The 26,477-nt window shown below is 55.4% G+C and overlaps 2 protein-coding genes across 7 annotated transcripts in view; both read left to right on the forward strand.

The window, feature by feature from the left end:
* PMEPA1 (prostate transmembrane protein, androgen induced 1) overlaps nt 1-5,204 on the forward strand; it is a 54,046-nt gene extending 48,842 nt beyond the window's left edge. For all 3 annotated transcript variants that reach the window (XM_059132842.1, XM_059132843.1, XM_059132844.1), the window contains exons 3-4: nt 571-624; nt 1,086-5,204. In XM_059132842.1, the coding sequence (XP_058988825.1) occupies nt 571-624; nt 1,086-1,634 (603 nt within the window). In that variant the 3' untranslated portion in view covers nt 1,635-5,204. The remainder of the gene's footprint in view (nt 1-570; nt 625-1,085) is intronic.
* A 9,437-nt stretch (nt 5,205-14,641) lies between these two features.
* On the forward strand, nt 14,642-26,071 carry ZBP1 (Z-DNA binding protein 1). 4 transcript variants are annotated; one of them, XM_059133017.1, is made up of 9 exons: nt 14,642-14,904; nt 15,707-15,800; nt 17,439-17,660; nt 18,213-18,278; nt 18,652-18,825; nt 20,072-20,236; nt 21,602-21,808; nt 22,763-22,996; nt 25,792-26,071. In XM_059133017.1, the coding sequence occupies exons 1-9, from the start codon at nt 14,896-14,898 to the stop codon at nt 26,022-26,024; spliced, it is 1,404 nt and encodes a 467-aa protein (XP_058989000.1). In that variant the 5' UTR covers nt 14,642-14,895; the 3' UTR covers nt 26,025-26,071. The 4 variants fall into 4 exon arrangements, with proteins under 4 accessions (XP_058989000.1, XP_058989002.1, XP_058989001.1 ...); XM_059133019.1 differs by having other exon boundaries at nt 21,632-21,808; XM_059133018.1 differs by having other exon boundaries at nt 18,216-18,278.
* Nucleotides 26,072-26,477: the final 406 nt, after the last annotated feature.

Raw genomic sequence — 26,477 nt, forward strand, 5'->3', positions numbered from 1 at the left:
GGCCGGGCAGCAGGGTGGCCGGTGCGAAGGCCCTCGGGGGCGTGCATAGCAGGGAGCTGGAGAGCATGTCCGCATGGCCCCCAGCACTTCCATAAACTCACAGAGTGCTACGTGCACTCCAGGCATATTCTACCTTGAGAAAGTTCTGGAAGTTAAGTAACTTGCCAGGGTCGCACCGTGACCCCGTGGGCCAGGTTACAGGAGGGCTAGATCACGCCAGGCTTCCTCATCAGCCACTTCACGAGCTCATGTGGACCCACTTGAAGGTGCAGAGGGAGCTCCTGGAGGGTTTTGAGGAGGGGCCCACAAATCAAACGTCTGTTCTGGAAAGTGTGGGTGGGGGGCTGAATTTTCAGGGGACAGTGTGGAGAACAGTGCGGCCGTTGTGGTCCTGTCTGAGACATGGTGGGGGACCAGGCCAGGGTGGACGGTTGGACAGGTGGGGATGGAAAGTAGTGGTTGGCTGCCAGCTCTGATGGCAAACAGAAGACCTCAGGGTCAAAGCCAGTTAACCCTTTGGCGCCTTCCTCTGTTCCTCCCACTAACCCTGCTCCTCTCCTCTCCACACAGGAAGGATGCCTCTGGCCCTCAGAGAGCACAGTGTCGGGCAACGGAATCCCAGAGGTGAGATCCTGCGCCGCCTCCGGTCCCCTCCCTGCTGTAGTGTAGGTGCTGTAGTGGATGCCTGAGGCCATCTGCCCCCGGGGTCCCCTTTCCAAGCCAGAGGTGCCTCCTGTGGCTGCTGGGCTCACACCTGTGCCCTTCTCTGAAGAACTGTCCTTGGCTGCTGGGATCCTTTGCAGGAGGATGTTACCTGCGCCCTGCCCCCAGGGAGCCGCCCGGGGTGTCTGCAACGCGGAGGGCAAAAGTTGCCCCAGTTTCAGCTCAGCGGTGGTGTTCCTAGCCGGGGCTCCCTAGCAGCAAGCCAGGGCTGGACTCCCCACTTGGCGGAGCCCACTGCTGCCGATTCTCCCTCCCGCAGAGAGCAGAGAGTCCGGCGGCCCGAAACCCCACCTCCACCCCCACCCCACCCCCGCCTCGGGTCCTGCTTCTGTGGGGCCCTCACTCTGCTCTGCCCCCTCCAGCCGCAGGTCTATGCCCCTCCAAGGCCCACTGACCGTCTGGCCGTGCCCCCCTTCACCCAGCGGGACCGCTTCCACCGCTTCCAGCCCACGTACCCCTACCTGCAGCACGAGATCGACCTGCCACCCACCATCTCTCTGTCGGATGGGGAGGAGCCCCCGCCCTACCAGGGCCCCTGCACCCTCCAGTTGCGGGACCCCGAGCAGCAGCTGGAGCTAAACCGGGAGTCGGTGCGCGCACCCCCGAACAGAACCATCTTCGACAGCGACCTGATGGACAGTGCCATGTTGGGCGGCCCCTGCCCCCCCAGCAGTAACTCGGGCATCAGCGCCACATGCTATGGGGGCGGCGGGCGCATGGAGGGGCCACCCCCCACCTACAGTGAGGTCATCGGGCATTACCCTGGGTCTCCTGCCTTCCAGCACCAGCAGAGCAGTGGGTCGCCCTCCTTGCTGGAGGGAACGCGGCTGCACCACGCGCACATCGCTCCCCTGGAGAGCACAGCTGCCTGGAGCCAAGAGAAGGAGAAACAGAAAGGGCACCCTCTCTAGGAGTCCCAGGGGGCCGGGGCAGCAAGGAGGTAAAAGGCGAAACACTCCGCACCTCTTAGACGAGAAGACAGAGGAGGACTGGGCGGCACCACAACGTTCGGCGCGTCACCATCCTCCCCCCCCCCCTGTGTATAAATATTTACCTGTTCTGTCTGGTCTGAATGCACAAGCTAAGAAAGCTTGCAAAAAACCCACGTTTCTTCGTTGAGCTGTGTCTTGAAGGCAAAAGAGAAAAAAAAAACCCACAAAATCTACCCTAGTCTTTTATGTTTCTAGTTGAGCTGCGTGCGTGAATGCTTCTTTTCTTTTGTTTATGATGATTTCACTTAACTTTAAAGACATATTTGCACAAAACCTTTGTTTAAAGATCTGCAATATTATATATATAAATATATATAAAATAAAAGAAACTGTATTGTGAGGGCAGGAGTATTTTTGTATTAGAAGAGGCCTATTAAAAAAAAAAAGTTGTTTTCTGAACTAGAAGAGAAAAAAAATGGCAATTTTGGAGTGCCAACTCGGAAAGCGTGTATTACCTTGTAAAGAAAAAAAAAGTACAAAGCAGGGGTTTAGAGTTATTTATATAAATGTTGAGCTTTTGCACTATTTTTTAATATAAATATGTCAGTGCTTGTTTGATGGAAACTTCTATCATGTCTGTCGAGACTTTTAAGGGAGAAATGTCAAAATTTCAGTCTACGTCAGGCAGAGGGCGGGCTCTACACGGAGTTTGGAGAAGCTTCCAGAGGGGGCCGCTTTCCTGTGACGTGGAAGCTTCTGGCTAGCGATAGGTTATTACCTCGTTATACATTCCCCCATCGGAGGAGACCTGATGTCCCCCTCCGGTCCAGAACAGCCTTCAGATGGCAGATAGGGAACTGACTCTTCGGCACCAAATTCCAGGTGGTGGCTTTGCATTTCCTGAGATGAAAATAAACTTACTGAAGAATTTAGTTTTTCTTCCTGTTTCTTTCAGCATGAAGCCCCACCTCCACCCCACCCCGGGAAGGGGCTAAGGTGCCCCTCTCCAGCTCCAAGAGGGGCTCAGGTGGCTGCTTTGCGTGGAGTTCTTTGGGGTGATCGGGTTGGCTCCAGGATTTTTCCGCTGAGGTCGGTGGAGCGCCCCCCGCCCCTGGCTCATCAGAAAGGCCCAAAGTATTAGGAACTTGACCTCATCCCCGTCTTTCTTTTTACGTAGCCATTCTCCCTCAACGGCCACCAAACGGAACACCAGAGGTGAGAAAGCAACATGCCCGGATTTCTCCCGGGACATGAAAAAGGGTGAACAGAAAGCAAACAGTCAAACCTGTGCTTTATGTTTTCAAAGCAGAATTCTTGACCTTCTGCTCTCCTGCATTTTCATCCCCTCTCCCCGTGGAAACAATCACGTTTGCTGTGTTTATCTATCTGTGTTTTCATAGCCTCTCTAGCAGATACCAGGATTTTACTGAGTAGATTTCGGTGTGGCAGGACCCCTTGGTGACGGTGTGCTGGTGAGGACGCGTGAGTCGGCACACGTGTGTGTGCGGTGGTGACAGGCGGGACGGTGGATTGGGGGGTTGGGGCTTGGGATCTACCGGGGACAGTGGCTGGAGCTTCAACCCCTTCCTCGCACTGAGGACTTGTTCACAGTCCATGCGGTGACCCTCCCCCCAAATGGAAGAGCAGCACCCCGTCCAACCCCTTTCGAAAGACAGCACAGAGCTAGCTGTTTTTTCATTTTGGCAGACTGCGAACTAGCGGACTAACATCAGAGGAGGCTTAAGGGCAATAACTCTTGTTTTTAAGCAACTTTTTTATGACTTAAAAACCATGAGAACCGTTTTTGAAGTTCTGACCCTTTGAACTCTATTTATATATACATTTTCAGAAACATGGTGACCAGCAGATAAACACGGAGAGTCTGAGCGTCTGTTGACCAGCTTGGCAGAAAGTTCTTCTACTTTGACAATGAAACCTGCCTCTCCGTGGGGGTCTTCAGCCTAAACTTGGCTTCTCAAAGGGGATTGTTTTCAGAAGTCGTGCAGAGAAATCGGTATAATTTGTCCTAAAAGGTACAGGGACACATTTATAGAAAAACTTTTTAAAGACTGTATCTTTCCTTTATGTGAAGAGTCTGCCTAGTGCCTTAATGAGGAAGCAGGGCTCTCTTGCCACCAGTTGGGGGCATCCCTGGGCAGTGACCCGATCACCCAGGGACTGGCCTTCCCACTCGAGGTCAACAAAGGGTTGCTGCTGCTTCTCAAATGTCCCCGTTGTCCTCTTGTGTCCCGCCCCACCTGCTCTCCACGGGGGATGTGCCTGGCTCCGTCGGGCCATCCTGTTCCTGCCCTCCACCCTCTCGTCCAATACTGTGTTTGACTCCCAGGGGAGTTGTCAGCCCAGAAGTGGCTCTCGGTTGTGCGGGCAGCGGCAGCCCCAAGTGTTCCCGAGGTCCTCTTGAGCCAAACTCTGAATCCTGTCACTTGGAGGTGCATTCGGAAGGAGGCGGGGGAGTGGCTTCCTGACCTCAGCTGGCTTGAGGGCAGAATACGCCCCTCCGAATGTACCCCAGGAATCAGGGCTTAATGCTGTGGCGCCCCTGGGCTCCAGGCCATGCAGATGCCAGTGGCAGGGGTTCATGGCAGAGCAGCTAGTCAAAGTCAGGGCGCATCCCAAGAAAACCGGTGGGGTGTGTTTCTGGAAACAACTGTTGGAGCTAAGCTCTCGGTTTCTCTGCTGGACCCCAGAGCTGTGGCTGCACTCATTCCTCTAGATGTCGCTTTGAGCACCCCTGAGGAGAACTTTTTCCAGTAAAAAGTTTGGGGTCCTCGGCAGTAGCTGGTTGGAGGGGGACCAGGTTGGGCTTCCTCTACTCCTCATTTCCCTGCTTGTCAATCATGTTTCCTCCCAAGGAAGAGCTTTTCCCCCGACAAAGGCCAGGTCTCCACAGACCCTGAGAGCCATCCCTGTCCCACCCCTGCCCTGAAGCCCAGTGTTCTTTGCAAAGAGCTAACCCCCCCCCCACCCCCAAAGTCTAGCAAACACAAGGGCAGGGCGAGAACTGAGTCCATGCCCTGTCCTCGGCTCTGCGCATTGTATGTTTCACAAATTGCTTTCTACATGCACACAAAGCTTCCAGATCCACAAAACATCCCAGTGAAAAGGAAAAATAAAAGATTTTGTTTTGTTTGTTTTGTCTTTTTGTTTTGTTTTGTTTTGTTTGTTTGTTTTTTCTGGAAACTGCTTCAAATCTTGCTGTATCTATAGAGCCCAGAAGGACATGTTCTCGTTTGCCTGCCTGATTCCATGGTGGTGTGCTGACAGCACGCTTTTACGTTGCGTTCTTGGCGTTGGAGCCGCTCTCCTTTGCAGCCCTGTTTCCCAAGTTCTGTTCAAGTTCAACTCATGTAAATTCTCCGTGGCACGCTGGGTGCTGCGCCCACGTTGCTGCTGCATAAGACTCTATACTTGGATGCCAATCCACAGGCCTGATGAAATCGCTTGTTGTGTATCAATAATCATTAGTGGCAATGATGACATTCTGAAAAGCTGCAATACTTATACAATAAATTTTACAATTCTTTGGAATGAGGCTTTTTTACTTCTTTGGCCATCTTGACTTCCCCTGTCCCCCACCGCTCTCAGCAACGCTCCCGGGATCCATTTGGCGGGATGGAAGAAACCTGATGAGTTGCTGGGGGCCTTGAGCAATTCCCTAGACCTTTGGCCCAGTTCAGGCTGCATCCGGGGAGCCCAGTGAAAACACTAGCTCAGGCAGGTGGTTCTAGTAAACGGGGTTAAAGTCAACCCACCCCTTTTACTAATTAGGGTTAAGAGATCTTGCAAGACATTACCTATTTTTCCTCCCTCTTGGAAAAATCATTCTCTATAGCATGCCAAAAACTCTGAGAAGTTCTGCAAGAAAGAAACTGCCCAAGGTGAATCGCTTACAGAAGTAAACATTGAAGCATGAATTTGTATAAAGGGATACATCAAGGGTGTGCCCAGGGGAAACGGGAATTGGGAAGAGGAAAAACGAAGCAGGATAGGGACGACTTTAGGTAAAGTCCTTACCTCAGCCAGCTCGCAAAGATCCCAAAGGGACCTGTGGGGACCTCTGGCAGGTAAGGTGCTTCTGGGTGAGAAGCAGACTCATGTTCCTGGCTCGTGTGTGTCAGAATGTAGCAGCAGGGGAGCGTCACAAGCCCCAGGGGTGTTCCCAGAGGATGTTCCCAGGTACTGGCCCTTGGTAATGCCCGTGGATGCCGGGGCAGGGGGAAAAGGAACCCAAAAGCGTCCCAGGGGATCTGAGTGGGCTACCCACAGTGCCCCCTACATTAACTCATATTTAGAACCATCTGACACCTGGTTAAGTTTTTTTGTTTTTTGTTTTTTAATCAGCCCAAACAGTTAATTCCCCAGGGATGCCCAGTGTTTGGCCTCATCCCCACAGTTCCGCAAGCTTCTGATGTACAGAGTCCTACAGTCAGGGCCTTGAGGCACACATCTATCTTACTTGTTCCCTCTCTCTGGTGGGGGAAAATCTCAGAGAGAGAGAGAAAGGAAGAGATAGAAAGAAAAGGAAAGGAAAGAAGAAAAGGAAAATTGAAGAAAAACCCAGAGAACTCACTACTCTTCAGTACTGGCAGTGGGACACCGTGGTGTTGTTCCACAGCCCAAGTGCCTCTCCTTAGCGGTCACTGTCCTTGCTGGCCCTCAGTCACCTCATCTGTAGAAAGGGTTGATGGCAGCGCCTGTGAGGTAGTTGTGAAGGATGTCTTGGGTTGAAAAGGAGACCCTCCCCACACCTTCGACTTCAGCTCAAACCGATAAAACTGAATGAGTCCAGAATGAAGGCAGAACTCAGAATGTCTAACATTTGTTGAGCACCTACTAGGTGCCCAGCACCATGTCAAGTTCTTGACTGAAGTCGCCCTTGCGTTTGAGGAGGTCCCGTCTCTCATTCATCTGATTTTTTACTTTTATTTTTTATTTTTTTTTAAGCACAGCATCACACTGGGCACTGCTCAAAGCCTAACCTCGGACCCCAAGAAGCCCACCTTCTGGTTTTGGAGAGAGACTCGCAGACTGGCATCACAACACAATACCGCAAGGGCGGGAAACTGTGCTGTTAGGGTGGGGGGAGGCTGGATTTCCAGTCCAGAGATGTCAGGCAGAAAGGGAGGGGAGAGAGCCAACCAGGTGCCTGCGTGAGCAGAAGCCAGCAGGAGACTCAGCAGCGCCGCCGCACAGCCCCGCAGAGCCATGCCCTGGAATCCACTCTTTCTTCCTCTAATAAGTGAGCCAAGCCCAGCTGAGGCTGGCGTTAGCAGAAGAGGGAATCATTGACTCTTGCAACTGCTAAGCAACAGGTAGAGCAGGGCTGGACCACCTGCTGCCAGGTCCAGATGGGCCCACCATGACATCACGAAGACGTCTGCCTCCACCACCAAGCTGCTCTGCCCCTCACGGACCTCCCTTTCAAACAGAGTCTCCTCTCCCGACACCCACCGTCTCTCCAGCTTCCTCCTCTCTGCCCTCAACCTCGTAGGAAGAAATTAGCTCCCCGTCCTTCCAGCAAAAGTCCCAGAATTGAATTCCATTGGCCTGGCCTGGGTCACGTGCCTATCGGTGAGCCAATCCCTGAAGCCGCGGGGAAAGCCGGGCTCTGATTGGCCAAGTTTCAGTCACTTGCCCCTCCCTGCACTCGGAGGCGGGGCTAGCTCCCTGCAGTCCACCTGCACCGAGAAGGGAGAGCGGCGATTCGCTAAAGGAAAGTGAGGGGGACTCGCCAGAAGACGGGGTTCGGGCCTGGCAGCTGGAGGTAGCAGCTGCCATCACGCCGGCCCCGTGAAGCCGTGGGTACAGAAAGCAGGCGGCCCTCGCGGAGCCCAGCCGGGCCTCTGCAGCGTGCACAGCCTGCGGGCTCCCTTTGCACCGGGCTGGGAAGGCAGCCCTGACATTTTTGGCTACTTCAAGTCGTCTTTGAGTTGATATTTGTTGAAATTACTTGAGCATGGGTGTCTGGCTTCCTGTCTCCGCCGCAGGCATAGACGGAGCGTTCGCCGCGAGGAAGACTAGCGCCAACCGGGGAGACAGAACACACAGCGAGCCGTGCCAGCTCGGCGTCGCGTTTCCTGTAACACTTGGTGCAGTTGTACCGAAGTAAAAGAACGGCTTCTAAAAATAAAACAAAACATGATAAGCTCCGCAAATAATTTGGAACAAATGATGGATTTAAATGTGCGAATAGGTTTTTAAAATAAATATCCGTCCCGGGTGCGGGTGCGCGCGCCCGCTCGCACCGCCTCTCCCTCCCTGCCCTCGCCCCCGCTTCCCTCCCTCCCTTTCGGTCCCCACCTCGCCGGGACTGATAAGCCTGAAAGTGGAGGCCTGAAATCATGATGTTCATCTTATTAAAAGGCTTTTATTGAACTCAAAATAATTAAATTTGTCTTTAAAAGCATCCAACTTAATTGAGCGAACAAGTTTTGAAATGAATTTTTTTTAAATTCATCGTTAGACTCCTGCCTGCTCTTTACAGACTTGGGCAGGTGCGGAGAAAGGGGCAAAGCGTGGGCTCTGGGCTCGGTGGTCGTTTGATCTGGATTCAAATCCTCCCCAGTCACCTTTCCAGCCAGTTCACGCCCCTCACCGCCCCGCACCGCCCCCACCCTGCCTCAGTTCCCAGGAGGAGTGAGGTGTGCAGAGAGCTGTAGCAAATGTCATCCAGGCCTCACTCGTCTCCCCTTATTTCTTTTCGTGTGTGTCCACGTGGGCTCAGCCTCTAGGTAAAAGAACTTGCATCCCACCACCTGAGGCTTCCTCTGTCTTCCAAAAGCTTCTCTGCCCATCCTGCAGCAGACCAGAAGTGCTGGGAATCCACGTCATTGCGAGAAGCCTGCCCGGGTGATGGAAGCAGGGGGATAAAAACCCCAGCTCCTTCCTCCTCCGGCAGTGGGGTGGGGCCTGGAAGATTCTCCACATGTTCCCAGTGTTTCCAACGATCTGGAGGCCCTGAGTACTAGCCCAGCAAGGTCATTTGCTTGATGACACACCCCTGGTGAGGTTCCGTCTTTCCCTGGGCCCACTTCCCACTGCCGTCCAGCAATTCCCGGTGTCACCTTCCAAGTAAACAAGGGCTTACACCCCAACCTCTGCCTTCTGGGGCACCCAGCCTCAGACCACAAACTGTCAAGTGGTGGCCAGCCGAGTGACGGGATCAGAGCACCTCGGAGAAAAAGGGCTCAAGAAGCAGAAGGTACAGAGGGGCCTGTGTGTGTGTGTGCGTGTGTGTGTGTGTGGTGCACACGTGCGTCTGTGTTCAGGGCCTCGTGAAACTGTTTAGTTGTCTTTTTTTTAACCCAGTATATCCAAGATACGATTTCAACATGGAATCAATACAAAAATTGTTAATGAGAAAAAAAATCTTTAAGTGTTGGACTTTCTTACAACTTGTGAGATTTCTGGACCTCTGAGTACTCAGCACAGCACTCTGCTCATAGGGGCCCTGGTGTGGACTGAGTGTTTGTGGCCCCTAAATCCATATCCTGAAGTCCCATCCCCCCAACACCACGGTCTGAGGAGGCGGAGCCCTCAATGGGATTGGGCCTTTGTAAGAATCACAGAGTTTTCTCAGCCTGCTCCCCTACCCAGTGGGAACACAACGAGAAGATGGCCACTGAGGAACTGGGAAGCAGGTCTCACCAGATATGGAGTCTGCTGGCACCTTGACCTTGGACTTCGCAGCCTCCAGGACAGTGTGTGTTGTTTAAACTCTCCCCACCCCCACTCCCATCTGTGCTGTTTAGTTATAGCCTGATGAAGGCAGACATACTCTGTCAAACCAAACCTTACAGAACAATTAAATATCAACTTCCCTTTTGCAGACAGGCTTGAAAAGTCATGCTCGGTGGCACAGAGGTGTTTAGCAGAGAAAGGATTGATTCTTCCCAGGGCGGTGCTATGACCACACACACCTGTTCCCAGCGAGGGAAACAGTTGCCAAGAGCTTGGATGCTAGAGCCCAACAGTCTGGGCTTGAACCCCATCCCTTCCGCTCCCTAGCTCCGTGATCTTGATCAGCCATCTTCCTGTGCCTCGGTTTTCTTGTCTGCAAAACACAGATTTAATATTACTTAGCAACATTATAGGTTACTAGAAGGAGTCAGTGAAATCATGGAAACAGAGTCCATAGTAATTTCTAACTAAATACAGTTGAACCTTGGAAACACAGGGGTTGCAGCACCAAACATCCTGTGAGGTCCAAAATCCATGTGTAGCTGACTCCCTAAAAATGTAACAAGTGACCAGAAGCCTTATTGATAACATAAATCATCAGTTTACACATTTTGTATGTTCTGTGTATTACGTACTGTATTCTTGCAATAAAGTAAGCCAAAGAAAAGAAAATATTAAGAAAATCATAAGAGAAAATACATCTACAGTATCATACTGCATTTATCAAAAAAAAATCCGTGTATAAGTACACCTGCACGGCTCAAAGCCAGTGTACTCAAGGGCTGGCAGCAGTTCTTACTCAGCCCCCCAGCCTTTTAAGAAACATCATTGGGTCAAATTTTACAGCAGGATATCCATTTAAAATGAAAAGAAGGTACCAACTGGCATGTAAAAGTGTTCTACTCTCAGCCCATCCCCTCCCCCACAGTCGGCAACAGCCCGCCCACAACTCAGAGGAGCCGCAGCCCCCAGAAGAGCAGGAACCCTGGCAACTTAGGACGTGTCCCTGCATTTCCCCATCCTACCTTCTGGGCATAGAAGTCTTAGCACCCTAGGCCAACGGATACTTCAAGAGGCTTTGAAAATGTTTGAGCTCCAAAATAGGGGATGGGGGGGGGGCAAAACATTGCGAATTCAGAATCAACAAAGGTTTAATGAAACATTTAGGAAACCTAACATTATGTCACGTTCATGAATTGTTCCATTTAGTCGTTAAAATTTCATTACACTTCATTGTATTTGGAACGAGCTTATAGGTGAGATCTTCTCATTTTGCCAGAATCCCCAAGAATACTGAGTGCTCCGTGAAGAGCTTGTGGTCAGTTGAAATGAATGAATTTCTTGGAGGCAAATAATTTTGGTGGGAACATCATCAAAACATCTTTTGATCATAAAAATAAAACTTAGGTGGAAATTCATTTCAAGCCATTCGTTGGGATATGGGGAAGGGCTTTCTACAGGGTGTCAGTGGTGGGGAAGGAAGAGAAAAGAGCCTGGTGCTGGCCAACCTCCCCACCCCTTGCCCTCTTCTGGCCCATAAAGAAAGCACCAAACATTATTTGGTGAAAGACCAGATGAAACGGGACTGCTTTGTCATGTCAGAGGGGGACAGCTGTGGATAATGCCGTAATGATGACCAGCTCCTGCTTACTGAGCACATACTACGTGCTCAGTGCTCTGGTAGGACCTAGGTGCATGATCTCATTTAACTTTTGCAGTCACCCCAGAAGTAGGTGCTGCTTTGATCTCCTTTTCCAAAGGGAGAAACTGAGGCTCAAAAAGACTAACGACTTGCTCCCAGGCCTGCAGCTAAAAAGTAGGGGTGCTAGACCAGAACCCCAGGTCCGTCCAGCTGCAGTGGACACAGATGACCAAGGGAAGCCCTCTGAGCTCTGCCTTAAAGAGCAGTGAACAGAGCCAAGGCAGGTCCTTGCGGGGGTTGGGGGGGCTGCTTTGACAAAGCAGCTTTCCCTGGTTTTTGTTCCTCACCTGGTGTTGGTTGATAGCTCTCGAGACAGCGTGCACTCCTTCTCCTCGGCCACCTCTCGTTCTCTGATCTTTGCCCCTGACCGAAGACACATTATTACCCACATTTGGTGCCTTCAGACCTTTCCACTCCCTCCCCCGAGGTGAATTCACAGAGAAAATGTGAATTTGGGTGGCGAGTTCTAATAGTTTCCAGAAAAACACAAACCATGAAAGAGGAATGTGCTTTCCAAGGCAAAAAGAGATCTGGGCTTGAGCAGGCAGTGGCCCCAACTTGGAACTACTGTGGACTTTGGGGTCTTTCCCCGGCAGAGTAGGGAGCCACCTACTCTCTTCCTCTCCTGTTTTGCCTTCCACACTGGACAGGAGGCTCTGAGAATGTGGACACTGGTTTGCACTCAGCCTCAAAATTGCTAATCAACCGGCTCCCGTGAATTGACATTCTGGCATACTCATTCCTTGGGGGGAGCAACAGATACCCGACATGGAGAAAACAGATTCTCGAGAATCTTGAAACAGATTCTCAAAACAGAATCTCGAAACAGATTCTCGAAATTCTCGACAGCTTGGTATCCCCCGATACCTATGGTCTCCTATTCCAAAGTAATAAAACCCCCATTTTAGCTTAGTGCATTGTGGCCCAGGATAAGTACCATCTTTCCCCACCCTCTTTGCTGGCCATGGTACTACTGGGATGTCAGTAAAATGTGTGTGCAACTGACAAGTGTCCTTAAAGGGGAGCTACCTGCCCTTCTCTTTCCTCCTTCCTGCGGGAAGGAAGGCAGATTGATGGCTGGAGCTTCAGCAGTCATCCTAGAACATAAGGCCAACCTGGAAATGAAGGCCACAAAGGAAAGAGCAACAAGATAGAAGGGGCCAGGGTCTCAACACCACATTGGGCCACACCAAACCTGGACAGCCTACCCCACTGTTATGGGTGAAAGAAAAAGGTATCTGCATTGTTTAAGCCACTGATATTTGGGCCAAAGGTAATCGTTATAGTCAAAATTATTTTCAAAATCTCTTAAATTAAGAAATGAAATATAAGAGAATCCAAATCTTTAAAAGTGGGAATCCTGGGGTGCCTGAGTGGCTCAGTAGGCTAAAGCCTCTGCCTTTGGCTCAGGTCATGATCTCAGGGTCCTGGGACTGAGCACCGAGTCGGGCTCTCTGCTCAGGGGGGAGCCTGCTTCCTCCCCTCTCTCTCTCTCTCTCTGCTTGCCTCTCTGCCTACTTGCGATCTGTCTGTCAAATAAGTAAATAAAAATCTTTAAAATAAAATAAAAGTGGGAATCCCACTCGGCGCAGTGAGACCCTTCCAGCAGGAGTGTGGCTTCCATAAACTCCAGACCTGGGACGGAATGCTATGGAAGGCTTCAGAGTTTTGTTTGTCTCTAGCGTCTAAACTTATTTTGTACAGATGCACTGTGTCACATTTTCCAACTTTTGGCACTTTCATGAGCTCCGATTAAGGCAGGGTTTTTCGTGTTTATTATCTCTGTTTTATAGTTTAAGAAACCAGGGCGCCGAGAGATGGTGACACACAGCTGGGGAGGGGCAGGTCTGCAGCTGGGACCTGCCTGGAGAAGAAGGCGAGGCAGAACCCTGTCCAGGTCCCAGGGGCACTTGACCTTCCCAACCTAGTGGTTCCTGCCACAGGCTCCGAAGCCAGGGTGCGAGCCCCGCGTGCCTTCCGGATGGGGGCGGGGAAGTGAGGATGGGGCCGCTGCGGGACAGGGGCATGAAGGGGCAGAAAGGGACCATCAAAAACCGTCCAGACACAGGCCACGAGGGTGCCGGCCACCACCACGGAAGCACGAGCGGCCCTTCCAGAAATGAATTTGACCCTCAGGATTAAGCCCGAGTCTCAGCCTAACCTGTAAGCCTGCGGGACACCTGGGTCAAAGCCAGAGCCTCTGGCCGCCACACGAAGAGGTCGGCAGCGTGCTGAGTACGAGAGGCCAGGGAGGATGGGGAGCAGCCCGGGGTTTCCCAAGGAGGGTGGTGATGGGTGGGGGGGGGGTCCCTCCGCATCAGAGACCCGCGAGCCGCCCACGGGTCCAGGTTGGTGAGCGAGCGCCACCTGGTGGCCAGTCCCAGGACGCCGCCCGCCCCCCACCCCCAGCCTCCCACTGGGGGCTCAGCCCGAGACCCCTCCCTGGGTGCCCCTCCACTGTCTCCCTCAACAGCCCCGGCACGTTTGAAATGGATGTTGACAATGCACAGGGAGAAGCACGTTTTCTAGTTTTTACATTAAACAGAAACAAAACACCCTTGCGGTTTCCTGTTGCTTCTGAGCTGTCGGATGTGGCAGCAGGGGTGGGGGTGGGCGCATGCGCGTCAGCTCACCTGCGATGCGCGCCCCGCCCCCAGACTCCGGTATGTGGCCTGGGTGGGGACCGCGCATCAGGACTGCGGGTTCTGCAAACACTGCTCCAGATGGGCGAGCCCCTCCCTTTGCAGAAGTGCTGAGGCAAAGTCCTCCGAGGTGGAGATCCTCCCCAGGCATCTGAGGCTGGAACCTTGAGCCCAGGGACTTTCAGGGCTGAGTTGGTGCCCCTCCTGGCTGCTTGGCCCCAAGCCCTTCACCACCGTAGACTTCGGTTCCCCTTTCTGTTACCTGGTAAAGAACGGTGGCTCTGACTACTTGGGGGTCAGGAACCCCTTGAAACTACATGGAAGGGATAGGTCCTTTTTCCAGGTCTGTGGGTGCCCCCTGTGCTCATGGCTGGAGATGGCACTGCAGGGGGTGGTCTGGTCAGACTGTTCAACTGGATGACCCCCTTCAGTCCTCTTCCGGACCTCCTGATGTAGCTACTTTTATTAGCCCCATTTCACGGATGAGGAAACTGAGGCACAAATATGCTTACAAACTTGCCCAAAGTCACACAGCCAGTAAATTGTGGACTGAGTTAGAACCCAGCCTTGGCCAAGTGACCTCATGACTTAAGCCTCAGTTTCCCCTCTGAGAAAAGATATCAGTACCAGCCCCTGCACTGATGGGGGGTCAGAGGGGCATGCACGATTGGAAAGCACATAGTAGGTGCTCACTTAAAAGACCTCTGATTTTGACACGCGCAGACGATTGCAGCAGCCGAGCCACCCCCAACCAGGGGCCTCAGCCTACATGTGGGGATCAGGGTGGGCAGCAGCAAGCGCCCAGAAAGTCAGGGAAGCCTCGCGCTTCCAGAGAATGCTCTGGTCTTGCCAAGCTCAGCCTCTTTCTACCCACACGTACTCCGAGGCCCTTGCTCATCACTTCTGCTTTCAGTTTTTTTTCTGAGGCAACACACAGGAGTTTCGTTTTCTTTTCCCCCAGAAAGCCGGTCAGGTCAGGCTGACTAGGCTTGTTTCTGGAGTGTGAACAGCAAACACCCACCCAGCTGACGTGTCCCCTCACAGCTGTGGGAGCACCACATCCAGCCAAGCAAGGACACCCGGCCTCCTCCCGGCCTGTCCTCTCCAAGCCACCTTGCCAACACCTGCCACGGTCCCCACGTCTCCAGGCTCCCAGCCTCTACAGCCAGGATGGCCCAGGCCCCTGGGGACCCTGATGAAACAGGTACTTTTTTTCCTTCTAAGGGACAGTGGGCGCTCCCAGTGGGCTTTGCACTTTTTTTTCCAGCTCCAGCTCCTTTCCTCAGACGACAGCAATGCTAGCTGACAGTGCTCCGAAGCACAGTGGCTGCGGGAGCCCAGGGGAACCCAGGGTCTGGTCGGGGACCTCGCACACCTCTCAGGAGCCCTGGGGGGGGGGGGGAGGGGGCAAGCGCAGCGCTGAGGCCCTACAAGGGGGACCCTGGGCAGCACTTCTGACACTGGGGTCTGAAGACCTGACCTCACACTCATTTTAAGGAACAACAGAAGTTGCTTTGAGGAGAGGCAGATATGCGAGCCTGCATTCCCCTGTACCACGGATAACACTTGGCTCCTGGAAGAAAACCCAAGAAAAGCAAACTGTATATTCTAGAGAGCCTGGGGGCTGTGGGTTGAGGGTGGCTTTGGTTTTTGTCTTCTTGTTTTGTCATCATTAGCTGGTTTATTCCTCACTACAATCATGGAGGTAGCTGCTTTCATCCCCAGTTCACAGGTGGGAAAAGTGAGGCACAGAGAGATACCATGGATGGCAGAGTAGGGGCTCAAACCACGGCCAGAGAACAGAAAAGAGGGCAGGTGGGGGGCTGGGGAAGGGTGCCAGCAGGGTGCCCCCAGGGCCCGGGATCATCCCTGGTTTCTGTTGTACTTCCACGAGGGGGACACAAAAGTACTTGTCACTCAGCAGGTGGATTTAACTTCTCCCACCCAGGTGTGCCTTGCCACCCTGTCCCTTACACCTCGTCCGTTTTACAAATTCCCATTTACAGACACACCAGCCTGAAGACTCAGTCCGCCAGCCCTATGGGCTCGGCCCTCACTCTGATCTCCAACCCCACAACTCCTCGGCTCCTTTGGGGTCAGGTGGGTGGCGGAGGAGGGAGGGGAAGGCGCTCACCCAGGGGCAGGCTTTTCAAGAATCGAAACTCTTTTCAAGACAAGGCAAAGTCAGGCTCGCTGTTGATGAGAGGAGGTGCCCGGCCACTGGGGGCTGACCTCGGTGGGTGAAGGGATAGAGGCCCCCAGGCAGCCTAACTCAGCCTCACCTGCACCCAGCAAGGACAAACACGTCCCGGTCACAGGGCGAGCCTCAGAGCCCAGCTGCGGGGCCAGACAGTGGATAACCCCTTCCCCCACTAGGGAAAGCCCAGAAGGTGAGAGGTTGGGCTGCTGCCCTGCTAAGGGGCCCCGAGTCTTCCCCAGAAGGACCCTGCTTTACATTTCCCTTGTGTTCTTGGGAGCAGATGTTTCCTGTGAAGATGCTGGGCTGCCGCCCACAGGGCTCCCTCCAGTTCTCCAGGCACTGTGTGTGCCCTGTTCTCGGCTCCCCAAAGAACCACTGGCTTGGGTTTGTGGGAGCCTGTCTGAGAGGAACAGAGGTCGTTTAGAGAGCTCCTTCTCTAGCCTCTGGGATTCTCTTTAGGGTCATTAACCTCAGGTGGGGATATATTGACCCAGAAGGAACTGCCCAGGCCCCGCCCTGGGTCATCTGGACAGACACCTGTCCCTGTGCTGGGCAGACCCACTCAGACACTTGTTCATTCAAATGCTATTTCCTGAGCATTCACTGTGTGCCCAGCACTGTGCTAGACACCAAAGATAATACAAGGAACCCGGCAGGGGATCCTTGGGGACCTTCTGCAGGGACCCCCCCACATACACACACACTCAGGGGCACCCAGGACGGCTCCCCAAGAGAGATGGTGTTTGAGTGAGACCTGGAGGTTGAGTAGATGTTGGGCAGGTGGAGAGGGGGGAGAGTGTTCCTGACAGGGGCAGCAGTGTGTGCAAAGGCCCAGGGGTGAACGACGGGCTGGAAGGAGCATGGCAGGCTGGCCCTCGGGGGCAAGTTCTGGCTGCAGAGCGGAGGGTGGGCCGGAGGGATCCCGGCCGTGGTCGTCTGGGAAACAGTGATGAAGAATCGGAAGGTAGAGGCACGGAAGGGAGAAGAAAAGGTTCGAGGGAGAGCCAGGAGTAAGGTTTCCTAGGCTCTCTTGTAACTGGCCATTGGGGAGGAAGATCCGTTTCTGCGTGTCCGTAGCTTCCTGGCTTGGATGAGCTGATGCACCCCTGATGTGGGTGGAGAGCCCACGAGGAGGGGAAGGCACCGGGGGGTGGCGGAGACAGCAGGCCTCCCAGGCAGGCCCTGTGCCTCCCCCTACTTCTTGCTCTCTGCCCTCAATCTAGCCCACCCTGCCACCCTCTAAGCCCCTCTACTCTGGGGAGGTCTGACGGCTGAGCCTCCCCCCGCTTGCACCAGGGGGAGGGGGCTCACACCAGGCAAGGGATACTCCGAAGGCTGGGGTACCTCCTCTGGGCTGTGTGGCCAAGGTCATTTGGCGTGGCTCCCTCCCCGACCAGTGGTGTCATTGCTCGGGCCCCCGCCCCTCCCTCTGCCCTGGACCCCTCACCCAGGGGTGCCTCCCCTGCCCCGGGGCTTCCAGCCCAGGCTCCATCTGGGAAAGAGTCAGTTCCCTCTCTGCCCCTTTCTCCTCCTCCCAGACCTCGAGCAGAGGATCCTGCAGGTGCTGAGGGACGTTGGCTCCCCCATGAAGTCCAGCCAGTTGGCAAAGGAGTGCCAAGTGCCCAAGAAGAATGTCAACCAAGTCCTCTACCAGATGCTGAAGGAGTCCAAAGTCTCCCAGGAACGCCCTGCGATGTGGGGCCTGGGCCAGGGTGGGACCAGAGAAGTGGAGCCCGCAGAGCCGGCCCGGCCCAGCCAGGGTAACCTGCCCGCCAGGAGGGAGCAGGGTGGGGGACCCAGCACGGGGACCCTGGCAGCGGACACGCAGGCTCCGGGCCTGGGTTCGAATATGGGCTCCCCAAATATGGGTTCTGCCTCTCGAGGGTGCGCGGCACCCCGTGGCCACGCCTTGTAGATCTGGGGTGGCGAGGAGGGGAGGGCCTCACGCCCGCACCCAGCAGGCTCTCAGCAGAGCATGAGCAGGAGGGGTGCCACGGACGACGGCCACGTGGGGACAGGAGTAGAACAGACTTGGCTTCGAGGGGGTCCCAGCGCTGGCGCTCGACAGGCGCTCCCCGGCCTGCGCACGGCGGGGACGACCCTCTTCCTCTCGGCCCAGAGGCGTGAGTTAGCAGCGAAGCCGGGGGCACGGAGAGCAGCAGGGCAGGCCGGAAGGCAGGTTTGTTTAACTCTAGACTCTGAGTTCCGATCGCCGGCGCACCGGGGCCACCGTGGAGCGGCCCACCTCTGCCCCTGGGGTCCCCGTCCCCTCTGCCGCCCCTCATGCCCCCGGCTGCTCTCTCCTCCTCCAGCAGAGCTGCCCCAGCAGGACGTGGCTGCAGCTCCAGAGGAACCTGGCCGTCAGCTCACTAAACAGCGTAAGCAGCCCGCTTGCCCCAACCCTCCTTGGCCACTTGTGATGTTACTCTTGTCCCGTCCCCCCAGAGGTGCCCACAAAGAGGCAGGACTCAGTCAGCACAGTGGAAGCGGCTTGATGGCTGGGCAGGCCCCCTGATCCGTGGCTGCACCTGCCACGGGTGCCTGCCCCGTGCCCGGCACCGTCTGGCGCAGCCAATGTCTTTTCTGCCCCCAAGAACAGCCGCTGAGCAGGGCTATTCTTAACAGCCACACGTTTCCCATGGGGCCATGGGGCATAGGGGGTCTGGGTCGCCCGAGTTCACACAGCTAGTGAGCAGCGGAGGAGATTCAAACCCGGACTCCTCCTTCTCCACCCGCTGCCCTGCCTTCCAGAGGAAGAGATCTACAGGATTCTGAAAACCCATGGGCCCTGTAAGGCCCTGACCATCTCCCAGAAGCTGGGAAAGAAGACAGCGAAAGAAGTCAACCCAGACTTGTACGCCATGAGGGGGAAGCACCTTCTGGACTTGGATGAGAAGTCAAGTACATGGGCAGTTTATCGGCCAGGTAGGTCCTCACCTGCCACCCATGCCTGGATGGGGCAGGGCAGGAAGAGAAACCATAGCATCCAATACCTGTGGGTGCCCTGCCCGGAACTTTGCCAGCCCCAGGTTCCTTGCCAGACCCTCCCCGAAGCTTGTGGTGGCCTTGCTGATGGGTCCCTAGAAGGAGGTACCAAGAAGGTGGATGTGCTGGTGGGAGTATCCAGGGAGGGCTTCCTGGAGGAGTGACCTGAGGCTGTAGTTGCCGAAGGCAAGGGCCCGGGAGCAGAGGTGTCCCACTCAACTATAGCAGCCCTGGGATGCGGGGCTCAGCCCGAGTTTGCTAACAGTTTTGTCAGCACTTTGCCCAACTTGGAATTTTGAAGCTGCCAAAAGAGAAGGCTGGGCCCAGACACCCAAAGGGTGGGGGCCCGGGTGACGTCTCCCTCAGGCGCAGCAGGCACAGGCCCTAGAATTAAGGTCCACGACCCTGTTCTAATTCCTCTTAAAATCAGGGAAAAAAAAAAAAAAAAAAAAAAGACGAGTTAATCATGTCTCCCGCGTCGATGATATTTGCCTTTATCGACCCTGTCGAAAACGGTAATTTTGAGTATTTTTTTATGGAGGAAGGCCCCCAACAAGGCATAAGAGCCGAGGTCCCACAAAGGTGGGGTGTGGCCCTGCAGTGGAGCTGGCGGAGCCCCAGGCAGGTGCTCACGTGGCCTGTGGGATGATGTACAAGTTCACGGCGCTCAAGGCGGGGAGAGGCTCCGCATCGCAGGCGGAATAACACGGCAGCCTCCAGGTTTTAAACACTGGTGGAAAGTCCCCATTCTTCAAAGTGCCATGTGAGCCAAAGGGAGGTTATCCCATGGCCAGAAACAGCCCATGGTCAGCCCCCTGGCAGTCTTCGTGCAGGGGAGAGGAGTCCTGGAGCCGAGTGGTCAGGGGATGCCTCACAGAGATAGGGACAGAGGATGGGGTGGGTGGTGAGGCTCCCACGATCCTCCCGGGGGTGGCAGAGGACACATAGGTAGGGTGACCGCCCCCGGGACATCTAAGCAAGGCTCACCTGGGACACCCGGGGGGCTTGTGACACACGCCGGCTCCTGGGTCCCGCCTTGGATGTCCTGACCGAGGACGCTCAGGGTGGACACGGGGGCGTCTGGGTTTTACACACTCCGCCAGAGATTTGGTTGCTGCTCCCTGGTATTCGGAAACCCCCGACCTCCAGGGAGGGCAGAGGGCTTGAGTCGAGTATTACTTTGCAGACTTGGCAGGAAGAAATCCGGCCCCTGCAATAATTTACCAGAAAAATCCAATCAACATGATCTGTCAGAATGGACCCAATAACCACATTTCCATTGAAAACTCCGAAAGCATCCAGATTGGACATGGGAATGTCATCGTGAGACCGACAGCCTCTGGAGAGAATGGTGAGTCCTCAGAGAGACACCTGCTCCCTGTAGGTAGGGGTCCCTGCTCCATCTGGGTGGGAGCAGAGAGGGGGATGTTCAAGCTCTGAGGAGAAAGGGCAGCTCTCAGATCTCCAAGGTCCTCCCTTTGTGGCCTTCCTGAGAGGGAGCGAGTCTTCCTTCATGCCTGGATCAAACCTCTCCTGCTTTCCCTTCATTCTGATACCTTCTGCCTTGGTTTCAACGGGACCTGATACTTTGCCATGAGAAACATCTCAGTGTTCACGCTCCCTCAGTAGAATGTCCCAAGGTGTCACTGTAGTATTTCGTTTGTTCTGAGACACACTCCCCCCACCACCCCCCACACACATTTTAACATCTTAGAAACTGGGATGCATCTTACCAGCAACATCCTACTTTTGTTAAAATATAGTCTTGCAAAGGAGTGCCTCCTCCGTGCCAGGCACTGGGGCAAGAGGGCACAGGGCCCCTCGGAGAGCAGCCATGGAACACCAGTGGCAGCATCAGCCCAAAAGTTGCTGTCCTCCCTGTGACCCGGAGAGAGCCGACGCCTCCCTCCCCACCCCCGACTCTGGGTTTCAGTTTCCTCAGCGGTGAAATGAGGAACTTTGTTTTAGAATCTAGGTCAATGTCTCCCCAACCTTAGTCCTCTGACCTCTGCCCTCCCCAATTTGGGCCAGGCCCATGTCTGATTATTTCCTTAACATAGCTAAATGGCTTATCTTTCTATTCTAGTCAAATTTATTTTTTTTAAAGATTTTATTTATTTATTTGACAGAGAGAGATCGCAAGTAGGCAGAGAGGCAGGCAGAGAGACAGAGGGGGAAGCAGGCTCCCCGTTGAGCAGAGAGCCCAATGGGGGGCTCGATCCCAGGACCCTGAGACCATGACCTGAGCCGAAGGCAGAGGCTTAACCCACTGAGCCACCCAGGCGCCCCTCTACTCAAATTTATTTTAAAGTTAGCTTTTATAGCCTGACCTTAAGTTTAAAACCAGGAAGTTTACCATAAAGATAAATACCGAGAAGAGAAAACTGGATGCCCCAGCTCGGGGTGTTAAAGATAGGCCAGCACCCAACGAGACTCACCCTGGTGGGTTCAGAGGACTGAGAGCCTGAGGGAGCAGAGGCTGTGCTCACTGACTGGGTTTTCCAGTGCCCCAGGGACACCCCAGGGGACCCCCATACAAACCGTACTATTGGGCCCACCTGCTCTCCATCAATAGCCTGAAACACTCATTCCCATCCGATAGAACCCACCAAGAATTCAGAGGCCAGTCTCTATCCAGCCAGGACTTTGCGTGTGTAGGGGGGAGGGGGCTTCAGAGGCTGGGGGTCTGAGGTCATGTTGCTGTGTCCCCTGCTAGGCTCCATGGCTCCCCTCCACCTCCCCCCAGTGGCACCAGCTGACCCCTCATCTCAGACATCTCCGGCTGCAGCCTGGGGACCCCAGGACATCTGCTTGGAGAAGTCTGTGCTCAGACGGGTACAGATGGGACACGGCAACAACATGAACCTCAAGAGTGCCCCGGCCAAGGACCCTACAGCCCGCAGCCCCTCGATCAGCCCCCCAGGTAACTCAGCCTGCCCCTACCCCAGCCCACCCCATCCATCTCCCCACTGGACAGAACTTGAGCCATTTTTTGCTGGGAGAGAGGCATGATGGGAAATTCCTTTCCTTCCACCGGGAGGCTGTCTACACAGTGGAGCAGGTGCGGCTCCAGAGCCGGCCCTTGGGGTCCTGCTCCCTGCCCTCCACCCTCCCCAGGAAAACCGTATCCTCTGTATGACAGGCGTGGACCAGGTGAAGCAGGGTCAGAGGAGATGGCCAGCCTGGAATGGCATCTAAGGAGGGGGCAGGAGCCATCTGAGTACCTGGTGTCCTACTGAGTGCTGTCCACAGGGACCAGAGAGCCCAGGCTGAGTCCTCTGGTAACCCAGAGACAGGCTGGGGCAAAACAGCAGCGAGGCAGGGACACCCGGAGGAGAGTTTCCAGGAAGGAGAAAAGGAAATGAGTTCAGGGAGTTGCATGGGGTCCAGCCACAGGGGTCTGCGGTGACCCAAGGGGACAGAGGAGCGTCAGGAGGAGGGGGACTGTGTGCAGCTCTTGTCCGAAGTTTGGATGGGAAAGGAGCCAGGTGGCAAGGGCTGGGGACTGGCCGTGACCACGAGGAGGCTTTAAGCGCAGGTTGGAGGTGGTGTCCTGGAGCTGCGGGGAAGCCAGCAGCAGAGACGGGAGCGGGCGGGGGCGGGGAGGGCAGAGGTGCTCGAATCCCGTGGAAGGGCACAGAAGGGGCCAGCGTCCATGCCGGCAGACCTGGGTGGCAGAGAGAGCCGGCAGCCCGGCGGTGTGCAGAGGTGCTGTGGGAGGCAGGCTCTCGGCCGTGGACCGAGCCTGGCCTGGCTTCAGGGAGGACAACCGGCCGGGGAGAACTTGAAAGCCAGGCTGGGGGGCGTCAGGGCTCAGGGCCGCCATCCAGCTGCTCTTGTAGCCCTCCTGACGTCTCTGTCTTTGGCTGACCCACAGTCTGTGCCCCCACGGATGGCCCAGAAGCTTTGTTCGAAATTCGAATGCCCAAACCAGGACCTTCTGCTGAGGAGGAGGTGGCCCAGAGAGTCCGTATCCGTTCATGCTTCCTTGAGGACACCGCCATCGGCAACAGCAACAGAATGACTGTCAGCTCGGAGACAGCTGGTCCAGAAGGAGCTGTAAGGCCTGAGGACACCAAGAGGGACCCTGGGGAGCCAGGCAAGGATGCAGGTGAGCCTGGGACAAAGTGAGCCCCGTGTTCTCTCTCTCTCTCCCTCTCTCTCATCCACGCATCCGTCTACTCATCCGCCCATCCGTCCGTCCATCCTTGCGTCCGTCCGTCCGTCCGTCCGTCCCCCCATCCCCCCATCCCCCCACCTACCCATCCATCCATCCATTCATCAACAGTCATTCTCGAACCTCCCATTTCCGAGAGTCTGGACAGCAGCAGAGGGTCATAGCAGAGAACAGCCCTGGAGATAGTGTGTGGGGGCAAGTATTTTCAGCCAAGTGGCCTAGCCCAGCATTTAGCTCTGAGCCTCCATTTCCCCATCGTGACTGAAGGATGATAATTGCCTGTGGCTCCTGGTTGTGGTGAGGACTGGGGGAGCTCTGCAGGCAAAGCTTGGCCCCGTGAGCAGCCCACACATGCCTCCAGGCATCGAGAGGTACTTTTACCACTGGTGTTGTTTTAGGCGTCGTGGCAGGCGCTGGGGTGCCACAGCGAGTGATGGTCCCTCTCAGAGAGAGGATACTTTGTTGCAGCAAAGAGACCCTCTAACCAGAGTGGCTCCCACCTGCGGGAGGCTCAGCACACAGCCGTCCAGGCTGGCGGGAGGTACAGAACCCGGGCTCTCCCGGGGGCTCTGCACACATCTGGGGACATAGACGCTACAGAGGCCCAGCCATCCGCCTTCCACCGAGCACACGCACACTCCCGGCCTCAGTCCATGGGCTTGCTCTTGGCCTCCAGAGGGGCTGGGAAATGGCACCTGAGCCTGGCTGAGACTCAGGAGAAGGGGCTTCATGGCCAACAGGACGTCGCTGGGCAGCTGGACGCCCGGCACAGCTCCTAACCCCTGGTTGTGGAGGCAGGCGACAGAGGCAGGAACGAGGTGGCGGTGGCGGAGGGAAGGTGCATCCGGTAGGCGGAAGAGTGTGGGCGGCAAGCGAGAACAGGATAGTGGGTGAACAGAAGTGTGAATGCGACCTGTGCACGCGTCGGGGATGGCAGAGGCCAGAGCCTGGTGCCACACCATGGCGGGGACGTTGGCCTCCATCCCACGGCTGTCAGGAACCACGGAGGGGATGTGGGCACGAGAGGCATGACGGGACTTCTGCCTTCGGAACGAAGGAAGGATCGGGAGGAGGGCCGCAGCTCCCGACGCTGGGATTTGGAGGAAGGAGTCGTGCCGCCGCCCCCACGGTTAGAACACCTAGACTAGACCTTGCCGGCATCCACCAGCCGGCACCACAGGCCCGTGGGCACTTGTGCTGGACACCAAGAGTGCCTTCCCATCCTGATGACCATGTCCTTGAACTTCCAACAGCGAGAGGAGGCCGTCGAGAGAAGGTGCCCTCTTCCCCACTTCCCAGAAACCTCTACGGAGGCCCACAGGGACCCTGGGGGTGGGGGGCCCCCACCTGGTCTTAGGTGGAACCAGCCAAGACTCCTCTTTGGGGGGAAAGAAACACAGCCCTCTGATTCTGAAAGATAGCGAATGCCCCCTCCGTTGTCCCTCCCCAAGGAATCAGCAGTGGCCCTGACAAAGCCTTTTTCACTCTGCTCTCCTACCCACCCTCCTCACTGGCCTGAGGAACACCTGACTTCTTACTCAGGGGACGGGCAGGAGCCCATCCTAGGACGTGGAAGGCCCGGCAGGTCTTCCTCTTGGGGGAAATGGATGGTCAGGGTCTGTCAGTGCCATGGAGGGCAGCACCCTCTTTGGGGTCTCTGTGAGCTGAGGCTCCTGGACAGGCTGTCAGTAGGGGTGCCGGCAGCTCCCAGCCCCCAGCTGCTCGGCTCGCTGCGGTGACACCCTGATGGGATCGGGAACATGACTTTGGGGACCCAGTGCAATACGGAAAAGTGGGGCCCCTGATTCAGCTTCATCAGAATTTCAAGACAGAGCCGAGCTTTGAACGGAGCCCAGGCTCCCTCTGAACATGGACCCAGGCCACATGTCCGTGAAGCTGGCCCTCCTTGGAGCCTTCTGGAACAGGACCCCTCCTCTAGTCCGTACCCACCCCCCAAGTCACTCAGACCCTTGAGTCTTCCCGGAAATAATGCTGCAGCCACCTTAGACCTTCTTCTGTCTTTCCTCTATTGGGAAGAAGTTGTTCATTCCCTTCCCAGTTCTGGCCCTGCCCTTGCCCTAAACTGCTCCTTCACCTGGACGCACAGCCGTGAACAAGTCAGAGAAACATTCCAGGGACCAAGACAGGCAGCTCACAAAGCAATCAAGCCTTTTGAAGAAAGCCGGGCACCGTAAAACAAACAAACAAAAACAATAAAACCTCAGAGGGGTGGGCAATGCCATGATGGGCGAGGCGCTGCCTTGATGGGGGCAATCAGAGAAACCTCCAGGAGGAGGTGGCATCTGAGGGGGAAGCAGCCAGCCAAGCAAAGATCGGGGAAGGCACTGCGGGTGGAGGGGACAGCACGTGCAAGGATCCTGTTCAGAGTCCTGCAGGAACCTAGGGAGCAAGAGGGAGCGCGTTCTGCCAGCTGGGTTCCTCCGAGCTGGGAAGCCCAGAAGAAAGGTCTGGATCTTCTTCAAAGTGCACTGGGGAGCCCCTGGCGGGTTTTGAGCAGGAGCAAGTGTTAAAGTCTCACCGAAGACCGTGAGGGGACAGAACCAAGGGGGTCCTGGGGGAAGACGGGAGCTACTGCGCTGTCCAGGTGAGAGCAGGCGGGGTCTCGGAGATGGGTCCCCAGTGAGCCAGACGGCTTCAGTTACTTGAGACAAGGGGGCCCCTGTGTCCCTTTGGCAACAGCTTCTCTTCCCGGGATCTTCTCTCTAAAGGTGCAGAGCCTAGAAGCCAGTTCCCTCACCACCGTGACCAGGCTCCCCCCGGCAACAGCGATGTCTTGACCTTCATCTCCGACCTTGAAGCTGTGACTCTTGAAAGCGGGGATCCCCACACTATAGAAGACAGCAGCCAGGTGGACAGAACCCCAGACATGGACTCCCGGGGGCAGATGGAGACCGGAACCAACAGCCAGGCTCTCTCAGGAAGAGCAGGCAGACACCAGTGAACCCCTGGTCCTGTGCCTTCTGTGCTTCATAAACGCTGTTTTCCACCTTCTTGCCTCCTGACATGTGGCTAGCAAGAGTCAGCACTGGGGCTGGGCCTGGCCTGGGGCTGGGCAAAGGCACCTCTGTCCACTGCCTCCCTGGCTTCCTTCCATCATGGCTGTCCATTCTTCCCTCACTCAAGACCTGACTTCCTCAAGGCCCATTATGGCTGCCTGATCTCTTTCTCACCTGACCTTTCTAGAACCTTCCTACCTCCACTTTGATCTCTCAAGATTTCTTAGCTGAACTTCCAGAGAATAAATCCCTCCCTCAAGGCCCCAGTGGAAAACGCTGGCTAGCCCGTGGGTCAGGTGACCTGTGCTAGCCAACTGTTAGGGACAGTTTGTCACACACCAACATGGCGCTTGTGGGTGGGCTGAGTTCCCTTGGTAGGCTTGTGGTCGCAGTGGCAT

Source organism: Mustela lutreola, chromosome 9 (genome assembly GCF_030435805.1).
Source record: "Mustela lutreola isolate mMusLut2 chromosome 9, mMusLut2.pri, whole genome shotgun sequence".
Classification (NCBI taxonomy): Eukaryota; Metazoa; Chordata; class Mammalia; order Carnivora; family Mustelidae; genus Mustela; species Mustela lutreola.

What these genes read in the sequence shown, in the direction of transcription:
- ZBP1 (XM_059133017.1), top strand. An exon ending in CCCCTCGATCAGCCCCCCAG is followed by an intron (nt 21,809 to 22,762) that starts GTAACTCAGCCT and finishes GCTGACCCACAG; the next exon opens with TCTGTGCCCCCACGGATGGC. An exon ending in GGAGCCAGGCAAGGATGCAG is followed by an intron (nt 22,997 to 25,791) that starts GTGAGCCTGGGA and finishes TTCTCTCTAAAG; the next exon opens with GTGCAGAGCCTAGAAGCCAG.